Source organism: Temnothorax americanus, unplaced genomic scaffold, assembly GCF_048541705.1.
Source record: "Temnothorax americanus isolate GAGA-0224 unplaced genomic scaffold, ASM4854170v1 Scaffold2, whole genome shotgun sequence".
NCBI lineage: Eukaryota > Metazoa > Arthropoda > Insecta > Hymenoptera > Formicidae > Temnothorax > Temnothorax americanus.
Genome location: NW_027509338.1, coordinates 9,582,903 through 9,597,638, shown reverse-complemented (window position 1 = coordinate 9,597,638; position 14,736 = coordinate 9,582,903). Strand labels below are relative to the sequence as shown.

The 14,736-nt window shown below is 35.9% G+C and overlaps 3 protein-coding genes across 14 annotated transcripts in view; 2 read left to right on the top strand and 1 right to left on the bottom strand.

Annotated features, from left to right (window-relative positions):
- Cic (Putative transcription factor capicua) overlaps positions 1-7,134 on the top strand; it is a 52,554-nt gene extending 45,420 nt beyond the window's left edge. For all 10 annotated transcript variants that reach the window (XM_077405901.1, XM_077405900.1, XM_077405902.1 and 7 more), the window contains 4 exons: positions 248-446; positions 570-775; positions 856-1,332; positions 1,434-7,134. In XM_077405901.1, coding sequence (XP_077262027.1) covers positions 248-446; positions 570-775; positions 856-1,332; positions 1,434-1,501 — 950 coding nt within the window. In that variant the 3' untranslated portion in view covers positions 1,502-7,134. The remainder of the gene's footprint in view (positions 1-247; positions 447-569; positions 776-855; positions 1,333-1,433) is intronic.
- On the bottom strand, positions 6,152-9,983 carry Serrs (Seryl-tRNA synthetase). 2 transcript variants are annotated; one of them, XM_077405905.1, is made up of 7 exons: positions 9,823-9,983; positions 9,186-9,716; positions 8,832-9,116; positions 8,520-8,741; positions 7,939-8,195; positions 7,569-7,852; positions 6,152-6,470 (listed from the first exon to the last, which is right to left on the bottom strand). In XM_077405905.1, exons 2-6 carry the CDS (start codon positions 9,645-9,647, stop codon positions 7,597-7,599), a joined length of 1,482 nt encoding a protein of 493 aa, XP_077262031.1. In that variant the 5' UTR covers positions 9,648-9,716; positions 9,823-9,983; the 3' UTR covers positions 6,152-6,470; positions 7,569-7,596. The 2 variants fall into 2 exon arrangements, with proteins under 2 accessions (XP_077262031.1, XP_077262030.1); XM_077405904.1 differs by lacking the exon at positions 6,152-6,470 and having other exon boundaries at positions 7,425-7,852.
- A 1,222-nt stretch (positions 9,984-11,205) lies between these two features.
- The window catches only part of LOC143896865 (uncharacterized), a 67,661-nt gene continuing 64,130 nt past the window's right edge, over positions 11,206-14,736 (top strand). Inside the window, exon 1 of one of the 2 annotated variants that reach the window (XM_077404976.1) lies at positions 11,206-11,363. The gene's annotated coding sequence lies outside the window, so the exon portion shown is untranslated. The remainder of the gene's footprint in view (positions 11,364-14,736) is intronic. The other variant, XM_077404978.1, reaches the window with a different exon arrangement.

Sequence of the window (14,736 nt, the reverse complement as noted above, 5' to 3'; positions counted from 1 at the left end):
CAAAATACATTTAAGAAATTATCTAAAAAACAATTTTGTTGTTTATCTTCTTGCAAATCGGATACTTTCTGAGGAAAAGTACCGACTTTAAATGGATGAAAAATTATAGTTCAAAACATATATATATGGTAGTTTTCATATCTTTACGTATTTCTATGAACTTTGATGAATCAATTTGATACTAAACTGTTTTTTCTTTTTTCTTTCCTTTCTTCACGGTTCCTCTTCTATTCCTTTTATTTAATAGCAATGCCTCCTGCATCAACTGCAGGAGACCATGGGCCAATGGCAACACCTCAACATTGTGATAATCGACCACAAACAAATATATCTCAAACGACAGAGCAAACGCAACAACAAAATTTAACAGAATCTCATACTTCTCCTTCTCCCTCTACCAAGAAGGGCTCCTTCTTTAAGAAAAATGTGGAGGATGGTATGGACAGGTACTATCAAAATATTTTAAATTTTTTTATCACATTATAATGTTGTTGCGTTAAAGAGAGTTTGTAAATATATCAAATTAAACTTGATAATGCATTGAAAACGCACTGGTCGAATAATTGCAGAGTTCTCGAACAAGTGAACTTTCAAGAAAAATTCTCGTCGTTGCCGGAATTCAAACCGGAGGATATACAAAGCCCGAGTGCGATCAGTATAAACACCCCGGGGTCATCTAGCCACAGCAGTTCAGCTTCTATATTACATCCGCAAACACCTATGCAGATGCCAGGTTATCGAAAGAAATCCGCACAAGGACCTCATAGGCCCACAAGTAAATAATAATCTATACATAGTTTTAACTAGGCTTGGGTGTAATTGCATTCGCGATATTATGTACTTTTTTCCTAATAGTGAATGAGGATGAGATCGACTCGGATACACCGATATCAGCCACTCCAAAGTCTACGTCGAGTGTTAAGCTGACAGGCACCACGTTCTTCGGCCCGGATTTCAACGTCGATGCTTATAGAACCAACAACGATCTAATGGATGTCGATCCCAGCTCTCCGCGTACGCCGAAAACCCCTGGGAGCAATGCCGGGAATACCGTGCTGGGAATCGGTAGAAGTGATAACGAGCGCGGTCACAGGAAGATACTGGAGCAACGGAGACAATTGGTCATGCAGTTGTTTCAGGAGCACGGTTACTTCCCGTCTGCGCAAGCGACTACCACGTTCCAACTTAAGCATGTGGATATATTTCCTACCAAGACTAGCTTGCAACTGAAGATCCGAGAGGTGAGGCAAAAATTGAAAGCCAATTCGACACCGAGCGCTAACAGCCTCGTTAGTCCATTGCCGGTCTCCGAATCATCTCCCGTTGTAACTGGTAAGTACAAGTACAAAAGGATTTCAGTCTGTCTTGTGCGATCTTTCTCATTTATTATGAATTGATCTGTATTATAAATAATTTCTCTAAATTTTCTATAGGTTCAACTGCCCCTCCAACATCGATGGGAGCTCCACATTCACTGCCTGTAAGCAGTAGTGGTAGCTAGCACCCACGTGCCAACTGTGATACTATGCATCCCCTTACTCCGCAACACGAATACATCATTATCCTTTGAAGAGCTAGGTGTTTACTAGAAAGGTCGTTAGTGCACACTCTCTTTGGAATTTGTAAAGTACTGCGAAAGGCTTTAGTGCAATTTTAAATTACGATAAAGTCTGGTGCGGATGACTTTAGCGGGCATACTGAGACGTGTCGATATATAAATGTCAATAATGACCGATTTTGTATATAATATTGAGCTATTACCTGTTTGGAGATATCAGCTGCTCTCTTGGAGTATGTGTTCTGATCTTTATGATCGATCGTCGTTGAACAATAAAGAAAGAATGAAAATTGCGAATATTCAATAGTTAAGTCGCGATACTTAGCGACAGTTTATGTTTTTACATGTGAATCTGATATTATATATGATCAATCAAATTGTACTATACTATGTAATAACACATGACGGACAATGTAAGCATAGTTGTACGTTGAAACGTACCACGAGATGAACTTTCTTCTTTGAAACAAAAAAAGACAATATTACACTGCACTATAGATCCAAAAATATCGAAAAGGAAAATTATGACAAAATATGACATTTTATTACATTTTAAAATTCGCATTTTGCTGTGCATTCTTAATTGTGTAATTGATATTTGTACATCAACACGTCCTGCGTGATTCATGAAAGGCCTAAGCCATTGTTAAATATTGTTGAAAATATGAAAATGAAATTCATAGAGAAAAAGAAGGACAAACAGAAAAGGGAGAGAGAGAAAATCGTAATTGGAAACATTATAAAACATAGAATTAACAGAACATTATGAAATGAAATCAGAGTTTATATATATATATATATAAATATATACTTTAGTTGTACTTTATATATATATATATATATCATATATAGGTCGAAAAAAAAAACTATAGAATGAAAACTGCGATAAACTGCACAAAAATGTATGTAATACACCCATCAGAAATGTTTATTTCGCATGTAAATAATACGGAATAATCTTGAGGTAAAGAATATCTGAAGAGTTGAAATGTCTGCAATTCTTTATCTAAAGAGTTGTAAGAGCACCGTATTCTTGATTTATAGATTACGATACCAGGAGGTAAAAATCGTGCCATTGTGCGGCGACAAAGTGAAGGGAATATGCATGCGCTATAATTCCCATACTAGTGGAAGAATAATTGTTAGATAATTCCTGATATATAGATAATATGTAATATGTTTCTATGACATTATTGAAAGTACTTATTCTACTGTTTTTAGAGCTTTGCTAAGATTCAATGCATTAATCTATATTTTATACGTATTTTAAAAACGGTCTACCTTTTTTTCATTTAATTTTTTTTTGTTTATTTTATATATTTTTTTCTTTTTCTGACCTTAGATTTAAGCGTTTTATGAAGGTCGTAATTTTTTTTCTTTTTTTTTTGGCCGTGACAAATACATATTTTATTATTATCTTTATTGCATGTATCAAGTACTTAATATGTACTACATAGATGAAGAGGCAAGAACAAAATTCAATCGTTGTTGGTATTCAAATACCGATATCGATTTTTAATTGTCGGCAATTACCGTATATCATTAGTATAACAGTAGCAACGTATTAAAAGTAAAATCGCGTACCCTTTTATCAAAGTCTAAACGTATATGTTGTATACAATGAATTTGTACAATATGTTGAATAGGATCAGTGTTGTTATATATCGTGTATTTTAATAAGTTTATTCTTTATTATACAAGAGAAAAGATACAATGTATCGCATCTGTTTTAACATCCTCTTTTACTGATCCAACGTTCTTCCCCTTTTTACGTTGTTAAAGCTCTCAGAATTATCGCATCGAATTTTAGCAAAGATTGTTGAATTTGGCTGTAAAATAGATTATGTAATTAGTGATATGTTTATAAAAAAAGCGCACCTCGACAGGTTGAAGTCTCGCGCCACGGCACGTATATCGTAGTTAGGATATGAGACAGTGTCTATTCTACATATTTTGTAAATAGAAAAAACAATATACTAATTGAAATATATATATATATATATATATATATATATATATATATATATATATATATATTTAATGGAGATGGTAGAGTATATGGTATTGTAATATGTAGAATTATAATTATGAAGCAAAGTGCAGAGGCAGGATTAAGTTTAGGATAATTGCAGATTATGGGCCTTCATCTGTAGTGGACTTTTGTGCTCGGGACGGTCCTCCCACCCTTCTCCAAAGTTAATCCTTTCCTAAAGCGTTAGGATACTATTGTTTGTATATAATATAATTATATCATCATCCTATTGTCTCTTGATTTATTATCTTTTATCGAATGTTAAGCGCACTAGTGGCAAATAATAACGTAGGAAGAGGGAAACTTAAAGCCTGGATTGATCCTGTAATGCCTTCGTATCGCTGACTGTTACTTAATTAATGTCTCTACTCTCTGCCGATGAGAACTCAGTTTCAGACTTATATTGCAAGCCATTTTAATACGTTTTAAAACGATTTTTATGGTTGCGTTTCATACAAGCAATCAAAACTCGAAGGGTAATCGTGTAAAATTGTGAGAATATTCTAGAGTTGCATACGTACGTTTATGTCGCGTGTCGTGAAGTATGCAAGCTCATTTTTATTTAATTCGGCTAAATTCTAATAAAATACCTCTCGTATGAGATTCGTAGAATTTTTTTAAAAAGATATTTTATTATAAAATATTTTAGATACGAATGCTCAAGTCTTACTGTATATTTATGCTGCATGTCCACTAGATCTATTCTATACAGAATCTAATGAATTTGTCAAATATATTTGTGTCTTTACGGCTTTACGGTGTTCAGCAATAACGGGAAAAAAGTCGTCTATTAAGAAATTGTTTATATATTAAGCGCCACCTCTTTTTTTTTAATCTCTACGCGCACTTTTCATTAAGTCTTTTTAAAAACATGTTCCAGAGATACATTTTTAGATCGAGATGAGACAGGATCTTAACAGGGTTTGAATATCTCTCACATTCTAGCCCATCTCTCAAAGAATTAATACAAAAAAATAAATACTATATATATTTTGTACTTGCGTAAACTAGCGAACTACTTTCCAGTATTTATAAGATTCTTGAAAACTTCTTTGATATATATGTGTATATATAAATATATACATATAATTAAGTATATATGTATTTTATTATATATATACATATATACATATCTATACACATATTATATGTATGTATACATATAGATTATACATATGTACATATATGTATGTATCTATGTATGTATATATACGTATCTTCTCCCCCCCCCTTATTTCGTATGGTGATGAAATACGTTTCGTGATTTAGCAGCCATGAATGTGACTGTGATCTAGGAAAACAGAAGTAAAGTAAAAGTGGCGGCTACTCTACTGACTATTTCTTCACCACTAGACTTTCTTCCTGTGTGTGTTTCCTTCCTCTTTGTATCTCCTCTTCCTCGATGTATAAACGGATATGCACTAAATCGAGCGCTTCTTCACACCACTCTTATCATTATTATTATTTTTTTTTATTATTTGCGTTAAATATATTTTTACTGTGCTTAGCCGCTACGCGATTTACCATATCCAATTATTCTATTATTTCTTGTTTAATTTTGAAATATTTTTAAAACTGTTATGTAATTATATATATTATCAGTCAAGATTAATGTTATGAAAATATACGAAGCATACAAAAGTAAATACCATATATAGAAGTCGTGGGCAATGACTCTATATGTATCCATGCAGTAAAAAACACTTCGCGTTGAACATTGATACATTGTACGTGCGTCGTGCATATGCGTGGGGATAATATATATATGAATAAATACAATTATAAATATAAATATATAAATATGCAGTCGCATATGTGTATGACATCATGGCATATATTATATGTAGGAGAGACGATTATATATCTGGCTGAGGCATTAAAATCTGCACCAATCCAACGAGACAGACAAGTCCGCTTTGTACCCTGAGACGTGATCGACTAATACGCACCCCTGATGATCCATTTCAGTGTCGCCAAGCAATATCTTCGGAGCGTGTTCTCGAGTGTAAATTGTATCAGCGTCCTTGCGCGCGAACTCCGTGGAATTACTCCGTTAAAAGAGAAAGAAGAAGGAAGCGATATATACGCGTGTATATTTTTCTTAGTCGTATCTAATCGGCACGAGGTGTAGAGGGTATATCAGGTACGGAGAAAAATTCTTCCGGAGAGAGAGAGAGAGAGAGACAGAGAGAGAAAGAGAAATCATCTCTTTTTACACTTGCATACTACCGTAACGATGTTCGTTTGCCGATTTTACCATTGTGCCTGTAATCAATATCTCGGGACTCACGAGTCGTCGTTTCAACGTGTTACGAACTGAATGCGAGCCGAGCGCGTTTTGCGGATGAATGAGCCGATGGAGATTGGCAGATTTTAACACTGACGCCGTTAAAACGAGTACCAGTTGTTGGACCAAATTGCCGGGTACACAAATACGCATACACACACACATACACACACACACGCGGCCGTTTCGAAATGCGTTTACTTTTCTAAGGAGCGACTGAGGGATAAGAGCAAGAACGTGAGATAAGAAAGGTATTCGTACGGCATTCTTGTGGCATTTTACGTTACCGGAATCCCCCCCTTCCCCGATCACGCAAAACCCAAACGACTGTTTCCGTCTGTAATTGTACATACTTTGACGTAAAATTAAGTGTGCGCGCTCGTTTTTTTCCCCTTCGGTTCACGCGAGTTTGCTAGGTTTGTGATCTTCGATGAAAATTTGGAAATGTTTGACACGCGGGCTCGACGCCGTCGTTTTCTATTGAAAGATACATCCGACCTCGGCGCGTCCCACGGCGATCGCTCCAGTCGATCGTACAATGTCACACACCGTCGTGCCGGTCTTCTCCACCGAACATTTCCATATCTCGCATCCTGCAATTTCATCGAAGTTAAGTTACTCTGCTCAGTAATAAATCGTAGTGCTATATGATCGCGGATAATAATTATTAGTAATAATAATAAAGTGGAATTAGAATTCTAACGTTATTTCGGCGAGGCACGTTGCTGCGAACGATTGATGATTTACTCATGTATGTGAAGTGTATTATATGAAAATTTACTCTCGTAACAATGTAAAATCTATATTTTATTATAAGGTGGAAAGAGCAGTATGTGGTGGATTATCTTATGCCTGGCCAAAGTATTATTACACCGACGTTAGCATACGCAATAATCAGTTTTACGAATGGAGATCGGCATGCGCTTTACTTCCGGTTAAAATATAATCGTCGCGGGGAGATCGTAGCTCGTTGGCGAAGCGCCGTAAAAAAAAGGGTTTCTTTTTTTCTTCTTTTCACGACGTATATACACTGAAGTGCATTGTTCTGGGGGAGACATTTTAATGGCCTCTTGTGTGTATATTAGTATTAACGACACTGATAACTGTAAAAATAAAAAGAAAGGATTCTTAGCACATTACAGAGATATTTACGAGTTTTCAGGAAGCAGATAAATATGGAATATTATATACGAAAAATATTCTTCATCAAATGTATATTACAAAATAATATATATTATATACCGATGTCTGATTATATATAAAAATATTGAACAAGTGTTATCAAATAAAATGTTGTAATCTGTGTTGACAATCGCCGATTGTTCTAAGCTTGACACGAACGTCGAACGGATACATGCCTTCTTGAGTAATAAAGATAATAAATCACGATATTTGGGGATGTGTCACGTTTCCAAATGATTTTTGTCTCTGTTGTACATATGTAAAACCGGCCAGAGGAAATCTTTTCTCGTGAGCCAAGAAATTCTCAACTTCTTAACTTACGAGACAAGGAAAAAGGTATATTGTTGTGAAATATGTTGTCGGTATTGAGAAGCCGAAATCGTGTATATATTTTCTTAAATATCTATTACAACACACAGCTCCGCGCGATCCGATTAGATAGAGATGGAATATTAAAAAAAAAAAATGCAATTTAAAAATGCAATAAATAAAATCTATAGTTCACTTGCTTCATTGCCATGTTCACGTAATCACTTGCTACTTCGATATGTTTTCCTTTTGCTTTTTCTGTTTCTTCGTTTCGATCTCGTCGATCGGCGCAGCTTTCACAAACGGAATCTCGCTTTCGTATTCGGAAGGCATGTAATCCGACAGAACTTTTGGCACCTTGATGCCAGTTTCCGTTTGATGTACTTCCAAAATTGCGCAAATTACGCGCGTCACGGCGCACATCGTCGCGTTCAGCATGTGAACGTAGTCCGTCGTGGTGTTCATTTTCTTCGTTTGACCATATCTGCAGATTAAACGAATTTCACAAGACTTTTACGGTAAGTTTAAATACAAAAGCAGCAATATTTACATTCAATCTAATCCACTGACCTGACTAGCAATCTTCTTGCTTGATAATCCAAGCAATTGCTACACGATACGAGCTCGCGAAATGCACCCGATCCAGGGAACCAGGCTTCCAAGTCCAACTTCTTGGAAGCTGCATGATTTAGTGCACCGGATACAATATTAACTATACGATAAGGAATGTTTAAGGCCTGATAAAATTCTTCCGCGTTGGAAATCATTTCTTCCATCATCTCCCAGGATTTGTTATCGTGCGGCGAGGTAAGACAGAATTGTTCTACCTACAAATAAGACAACATATATTAAACACACACATTAAATTTACTGTTTTATTTAATGAGTGATTAACTTTTATTTGATATGTTTGCGCGGTTCGTTGGAACGACTCGTTCTCATTTAAATTTTTAAATTTGTAAGCTGTACAAGCTAAGGGTAAGAAGCTCTGACCGAAATCTTGATCGTCCTAGTTAAGGGTTGTGAATGTGGCTGGCAATTATATCACGCGAAATCGTTGCGAATGTTCAAAGAGGACGACCGAATCTTTAGAACAAGCCAAGGATTGTAAAGCCAACGTTGATCAATAATTCTCACTTAACTCCACGTACCTTTTCAAACTGATGCACCCTAAAGATACCTCTAGTATCTCGTCCATGAGAGCCAACTTCTTGTCTGAAGCAAGTAGAGATTCCAGCATATTTTATCGGTAAAGCGTTTTCAGCTATCCATTCGCCCCTATGGAAAGCTGCTATTGGTTGCTCAGAAGTAGCAATGAGATATTTCTCTTCCATTTCTTTGTCCTCGTTACGTTCGGTACCTTTACCAATCACCTGATACAATAAAACATGGTAATTGTAATTAAATTAATATTTTGTGCTCGATTTTGCGTTAACTTTCTTGAGACGTTACTTCTTATGTACCTTGTACAATTCCTCATCGAATTGAGAAAGTTGCGCCACTTCTTGCATCGCGTCTTTCCGCATAGTAAATGGAGTGTACAGAGGCTTGTAGCTTTTTTTAAGTAACTTCCTCAACGCTAATTGTATTAGGGCTTGTTGAAGAAACACCGCTGGTCCAGTGAGGAAATAGCCGCGTCCACCGGAGACACTTGTTCCACGTTCTCCGTCCATTCCGTCGATCATGTGGATCAGGTCTACATGAGAGTACTTTTTTCTCTCGGTGCAGTCTCCCACTGTTCTCTCCACCTAAGACAATGAATATTAAAAACAATAGTATCTCGCTTAAATCCTGCAAGAGGCATCAATTGAACGTACCTTGTTCTCTTCTTCGTCGTTGCTGACGGGCACAGATTCGTGCAAATGATTTCCCACCTCCCGAAGTGCGTTATTCCTCTCTGACTCGGTAGTCTTCAGATTCTCATCGTTCTTTTGTATGGCATCGTCGATGAGGGTACGTATTCGTTTGATCTGTGTCACCGTCAAAGCTTTCAGGCTCTCGGAGCTCAAGTTGTCCAAGTCGTTGGCGATGGCTCGAGGCACGATGTCGACGTCGCCGAGCGGCTCCTTCCTCTTCATCTTCTCGCCGATCTCCTTGCTGCACAGGTTCTTCAGCTTGTTGAAATTGTCGGCACGATGACGCAATTGCCGCCAGTGCCGGTCCTTCTCGATCACGGTATCCACTAGCTGCACATCCTTGAAACGCCTCTTCTGGTTCTCCCGGATCTTTTCCGGATCGAAACCCTTGTCCTTACGGAAGAAATCCAAGTCGAGCACCATAGTTTCTAGTTTACGCTCGGCCTCGCGGAGGACGTATACTGTGCCGCATACACGTGGCACCTCAACCAGCTGCGAAAAGACAGATATAAGTTTAGTATCCGCGACAACGATATTACATACGCATTCTCTCTTTAGGATATTTATTTAACTTTGATATATTTATGTGCTTTTTTACCTATTCGAGTGACAGCAACTGTCAAAGTGTTAAGTACTGTCAACCAGTAGCGGCTGTCACAAATTATCACAATCTCGTCTGACAGTTTGACAAAATAATCAGAGGTTATGAGCAGTACGAGGTTATTATGAGGAGGAAAAACCATAGACATGATACGAATGTAGACGGAATAACTTCCATGCCAAATGGAGATCCTCGAGAACGGATATATGAGAACAGTACTCCGTTTTGTGACAAATCGGAAGTAGGGAACAGCGCGTTTTTAAAATAAGTTAAGAGTTGCATATATTCATATATTTCGTCATTATTAATAGAACGGAACAAATTGATTTCGGGACAACTGGCGTCGTAATTCGTTTAATTAGTTAAGCATAACCCGTGTGTATCAACTCGATCTGTATTTTATATTCCTTGTAATAATATAACATATTTAACCATCGCGTAAATTCGGCATTCGTATACATTGACGATCTATTAGAACGCATATTTCGCAAGATTATTATTCGACCGAAGATGTTTCGCGTGAATATACGACCAAGTGATTACATTTATTAACCGATATTGCAAATATTTGCAGATATCAAACTACAAATCTACAATATCAACTTGTATCTATATATTTAACTCATATCAGGATCAGAAAGGGAAAAATGATTGCGCTGTATAAGGCAAGTGTATAGCATTTATTGTTAAAATGAGAAAAATGCATAAACGCGAAAGTAAAAACGGGACGTGTAGTAACAACGCGGGCGCGGCGCTTTTGGCGCGCACGCGCAAAGTCCGCCATATTGATGATGTATGACGTTCTCCTTCCATTTCCAGAAAGCGGCTGCGGGCTGACACGGAACGGATCAACTTCGGAACGAGTGGCGTCGCGGCTCATTTAATTGATACGTATGTACAACGCACATATTAACCTTGCGTGCGTTATATTATTTAACTGCAGTATCTATCGCGTAGTATAGATTTAGAGCTCGGGTATTGATATTTCTCGAAAATACGTATTCCGCGATACTTGTACAGGCCGAAGGCGCGTCGCGCGAGCAATCGCGAAAGTGACGACCGTATTCTTTCGAGTGTCGCGAATATCGCGGATATTTGCCAAAAATATTAATACGCTATTCGCTAGAATGCAGAATAATGGAGGATTCACATTGGGTCCGATCACGTCCGATGTTCGACGTACGACGATCCGACATCCAATAACAGAATTTATTATTAGAGACAAAAATTTCCTATTGGATGTCGGATCGTCGTACGTCGAACATCGGACGCAGTGTGAATCCACCATAACAACCGTGATAACAGGCGAGTTTATAATATTTAAATTTCGAAGTTCGGAAAGTTCGTGATCGCAAAGTTGAGAGTAGGACGCACGTAGTGACGCCACGCGCCGCGGCGCTTTCGGCGCGAGTTGACCGCGCGCGAGAGACGAAGCGCTTCCGCTATATTAATTTATACGTTCTGCTTTTCCCCAGAATGCGACGAATACGAGACGGAGATGGATCCGCTCCGAACGTGTGGCACGACTTATTTAATTGGTAAGTATGTAACACACATGCATTAACTTTGCATTTCACATTTATAGCAATCAATAGCTATCGCGAACTATAGATTCAGCACTCGGAAATTAATATGATAATCCGTTCAAACGCGCGTGTTTCGCGAAAGCCTTTTGTCCGTCCTATTATTGTATATATAAGATCTATCGCGCAAAATTGTATTGACAATAATATAAAATATGATTTTACACGCACGATTTAATCGTATTTAATTATTTACTAATTAAAAGAATCACAATAGTAGTGCAGTTGAATTCGATTTAGGTTAGAATCGAGTCCAACCGCGCACTACTATTGTGATATATTTTTAATTAATAAATAATTAAATACGATTAAATTGTGCGTGTGTAAAATCATATTTTATATTATTATAATTATTGGGATGTTGCAATATGTTTGTTTTTAATTACCTCATAACGGACTGTTACTTGACTAGGTGCTGCGAAAGGACTACCTTAAATCTGAATTAAATCCGAATTAATTCCGCGTAAATTAAACCTCCCGTAACAACTCTTAAAAGGTTCCGATTTAAAACCAAATTCGCGCGCATTTTTCTAATTTCGGGTGATCGCGATCATAACTACAGAAATACCAAATAAAAGCACGGGTAGGTAGGAATATTATTCATGTAGGTAAGTAGGAATATGGGTGAAACCTAGATGAAAATAGGGTAGGTATAATAGGGATACGGATAGGTAGCGATGCGGGAGGGATGATTCGATTACGAAAAGAAATTAATATACCCACTTTATAATTTTAAAAAATTTAAATTTATTTCTATAAAAGTGCAATCACACACACACACACACACATGTATAAAGGTTAAGAATTATGTAAAGCATTACATTCTGTTGTATAAAACTGTATGAAATGTAATTGTATAAAAAAATGTATCTATATGTCTAATTTGTGTAATCTGGGTTACACGAAATCGAAACGCGTATATAACACAAATTTTTCTAAATTAAAATGTCATTAAATATTTTTTTTAAATTTCTTATTTTATCTATCTTTAATAGCGAAATTATCGCCATTTTTTTTATAACGTATAATAAGAATTTTTTAATTAAATAAAAATACAAAGATTTCAGGCTAAGCTAGTGATCGAATATTAACTTTCTACTCGTGAAATTTGACATCTGCGTTTTACTGAGTTGCGAATGTATTCGAGAAAATAGTTCCGATTCAGGAGTTATATCCTCAGAAGCATTATATCGTCAGCAACAAGTCAAAAGTCGCGAAATTGCTTGTTCCTAAATTTTTACCGCGGAAAGAAATTTAAAAAATTAATTTAGTTCTAAATTAATTTCTTAAATTTCTTTTCGCGGTAAATATTTGTGAAAAGCTACGCGAACACCGCGTTTTTTCCACGTTCGTGATCGCGATTGCTGCCTCGGCGATGAACCTTATCGCTGTCCTTCAAGTCAGGTGAACGCTAGTGAATGCGTGGTTCGTAGCGGCGCGGCGTAAAGTGGAAATGATCTTTGTCGTGATGACTAATTTCTCGTCGGTTTTCGTGAGCTCAGTCCGCGACGTCTAATTCGGCGTTTCGCTGAAAGTTGGAGGCTATACCGTTGCAGAGACAAAATTAATCCCAGGTTTTCTTAGCTGTTTCCGGAAGCAGTGATTTTGGCAGTGAGTCTATAACGACTACCACATGTTTAATAATCGCTGAATTAATTATTATATTCTAGAGAGAAGATTATTCTTCTCATTAAATGTTCTCCCATTAACAGTATATTAATATTAATATTATTTTTATATTAATGAAACTCGTTAATAGTAAAATGTGCATGGATATAACGATAAATTTATAGTATTTATACTATTTAGAAAATAAATTCAAATCAAGAAGCAGTTTGCATGCTCTTGTCGATATATTCGAATCATGCTTAAGAAAATATAGTTACAAACGTGTATTTTTTTCTTTAATTTTCGGTCTCGTTTTAGAGACCATTTCCAGATACGTGGGAGTTAGCTGATTCAAATCGTAAAGATTAATTTTTAAGCATTTAAATAGTTTAGATATTTTCATGATGTAATACATGCATAAACGGTGACATTTTATTCGATTCTTAATTTTTATTAAATTTTTAATTAATTTTTAGAAAAGATTTAAAGTTTTTCTTTGTCGTACATCTATGAATGTAATAAAAAATATGCGGGTACTTAAAAAATTCGATACAAGTCGAATGGGTACCCTGATATTAGATTATGAAATATCAATAATTTGAATTTAAACGTAATAAAGAAATTGGTAAACGATAAGGTATATATTGTAAAATATTTCTATATAAAATTTTTCAGAATCTATTATTGGGTTCGACTTGTCTCGGATTAAGTTGGTACCCCAGAATTATTTGCACCCGCATATATTAAAATTAAGATAAAGGCGTATGTATTTCATTATTCTTAAATGTACTCGTTTGTAATCACTTCTCCTAAAAACTGTTCTATCCATGTATTTTTAAATAGAAAGTTATATACATATATATATCTTGTAATAATGTAAAATAAATATTCGGAAATTGTATATTTATTATTATATTGTTAAAAAACGGTAAATGTTATTGATTCGCTGCCGAAATCACTATACTATCGGAAGCAGCCCGGAAGATACGGGATTCGTTTCCTCCTGCAGCGGGGCCGCCAATATTTGACGAATCGTTTAACTTTCCTTCGCAGATTGATCTCAAGGAGAGTGGTAAGAAGCAAGACTTAGGTCGCTCGTTACCATAAAGATCATTCTTTTCTGCGTTGATTGCTAACCAGCGTATCACTCGGCAGAGGGACCTTAATTTGACCAAATTATTGAGTCAGTTATTTTTTCTTGAACGTGATAATAACGGGATCGCAATTCTTTAAGATCTATAATATTTTAAAAGATATAGCAATTCTATTGCTATAAAATACGGAAGATGTGTTTATAGTATACGCATTTCTAACATTTTTGTCCGGAATTAATAAGATATCTTATATGTAACATAATTTTTTCTTATATACTGTGTAATTATATATTATTTTATTATGTATTATTATGTATTAGGTTTTGGCATAGACTGAATTGTGTAAAACAGGGAGCTGTTATCGTTCTTCCGAAGTAAGTTAAAAATTATATACGCTCATCTGAAATGGCAAACCAATTACCAAATAAACCATTTCCAAATTTTTGTGCAACAACGTAAAACTAAATTAGAATAATTAATGAACTATTAAGATCAATAGAAAAAAACGATAAATAGAATAGAAACGTTAATAATCGTAATATGTTTATACTATGTTAATTAAAAAATTATCTTTTGCAAAAAAAGAGAAGCGCTCTAAGTCTAATACACCACTTTTACAGAGCAAG

Bases quoted from the DNA above. Each gene is read 5' to 3' on its own strand.
- Serrs (XM_077405905.1), bottom strand. From the start codon at position 9,647: ATGGTGCTCGACTTGGATTTCTTCCGTAAGGACAAGGGTTTCGATCCG. The intron at 9,117-9,185 runs GTACGTTCAATT...TCATTGTCTTAG, and splicing joins ACGACGAAGAAGAGAACAAG to GTGGAGAGAACAGTGGGAGA. The intron at 8,742-8,831 runs GTACATAAGAAG...TTATTGTATCAG, and splicing joins TCGATGAGGAATTGTACAAG to GTGATTGGTAAAGGTACCGA.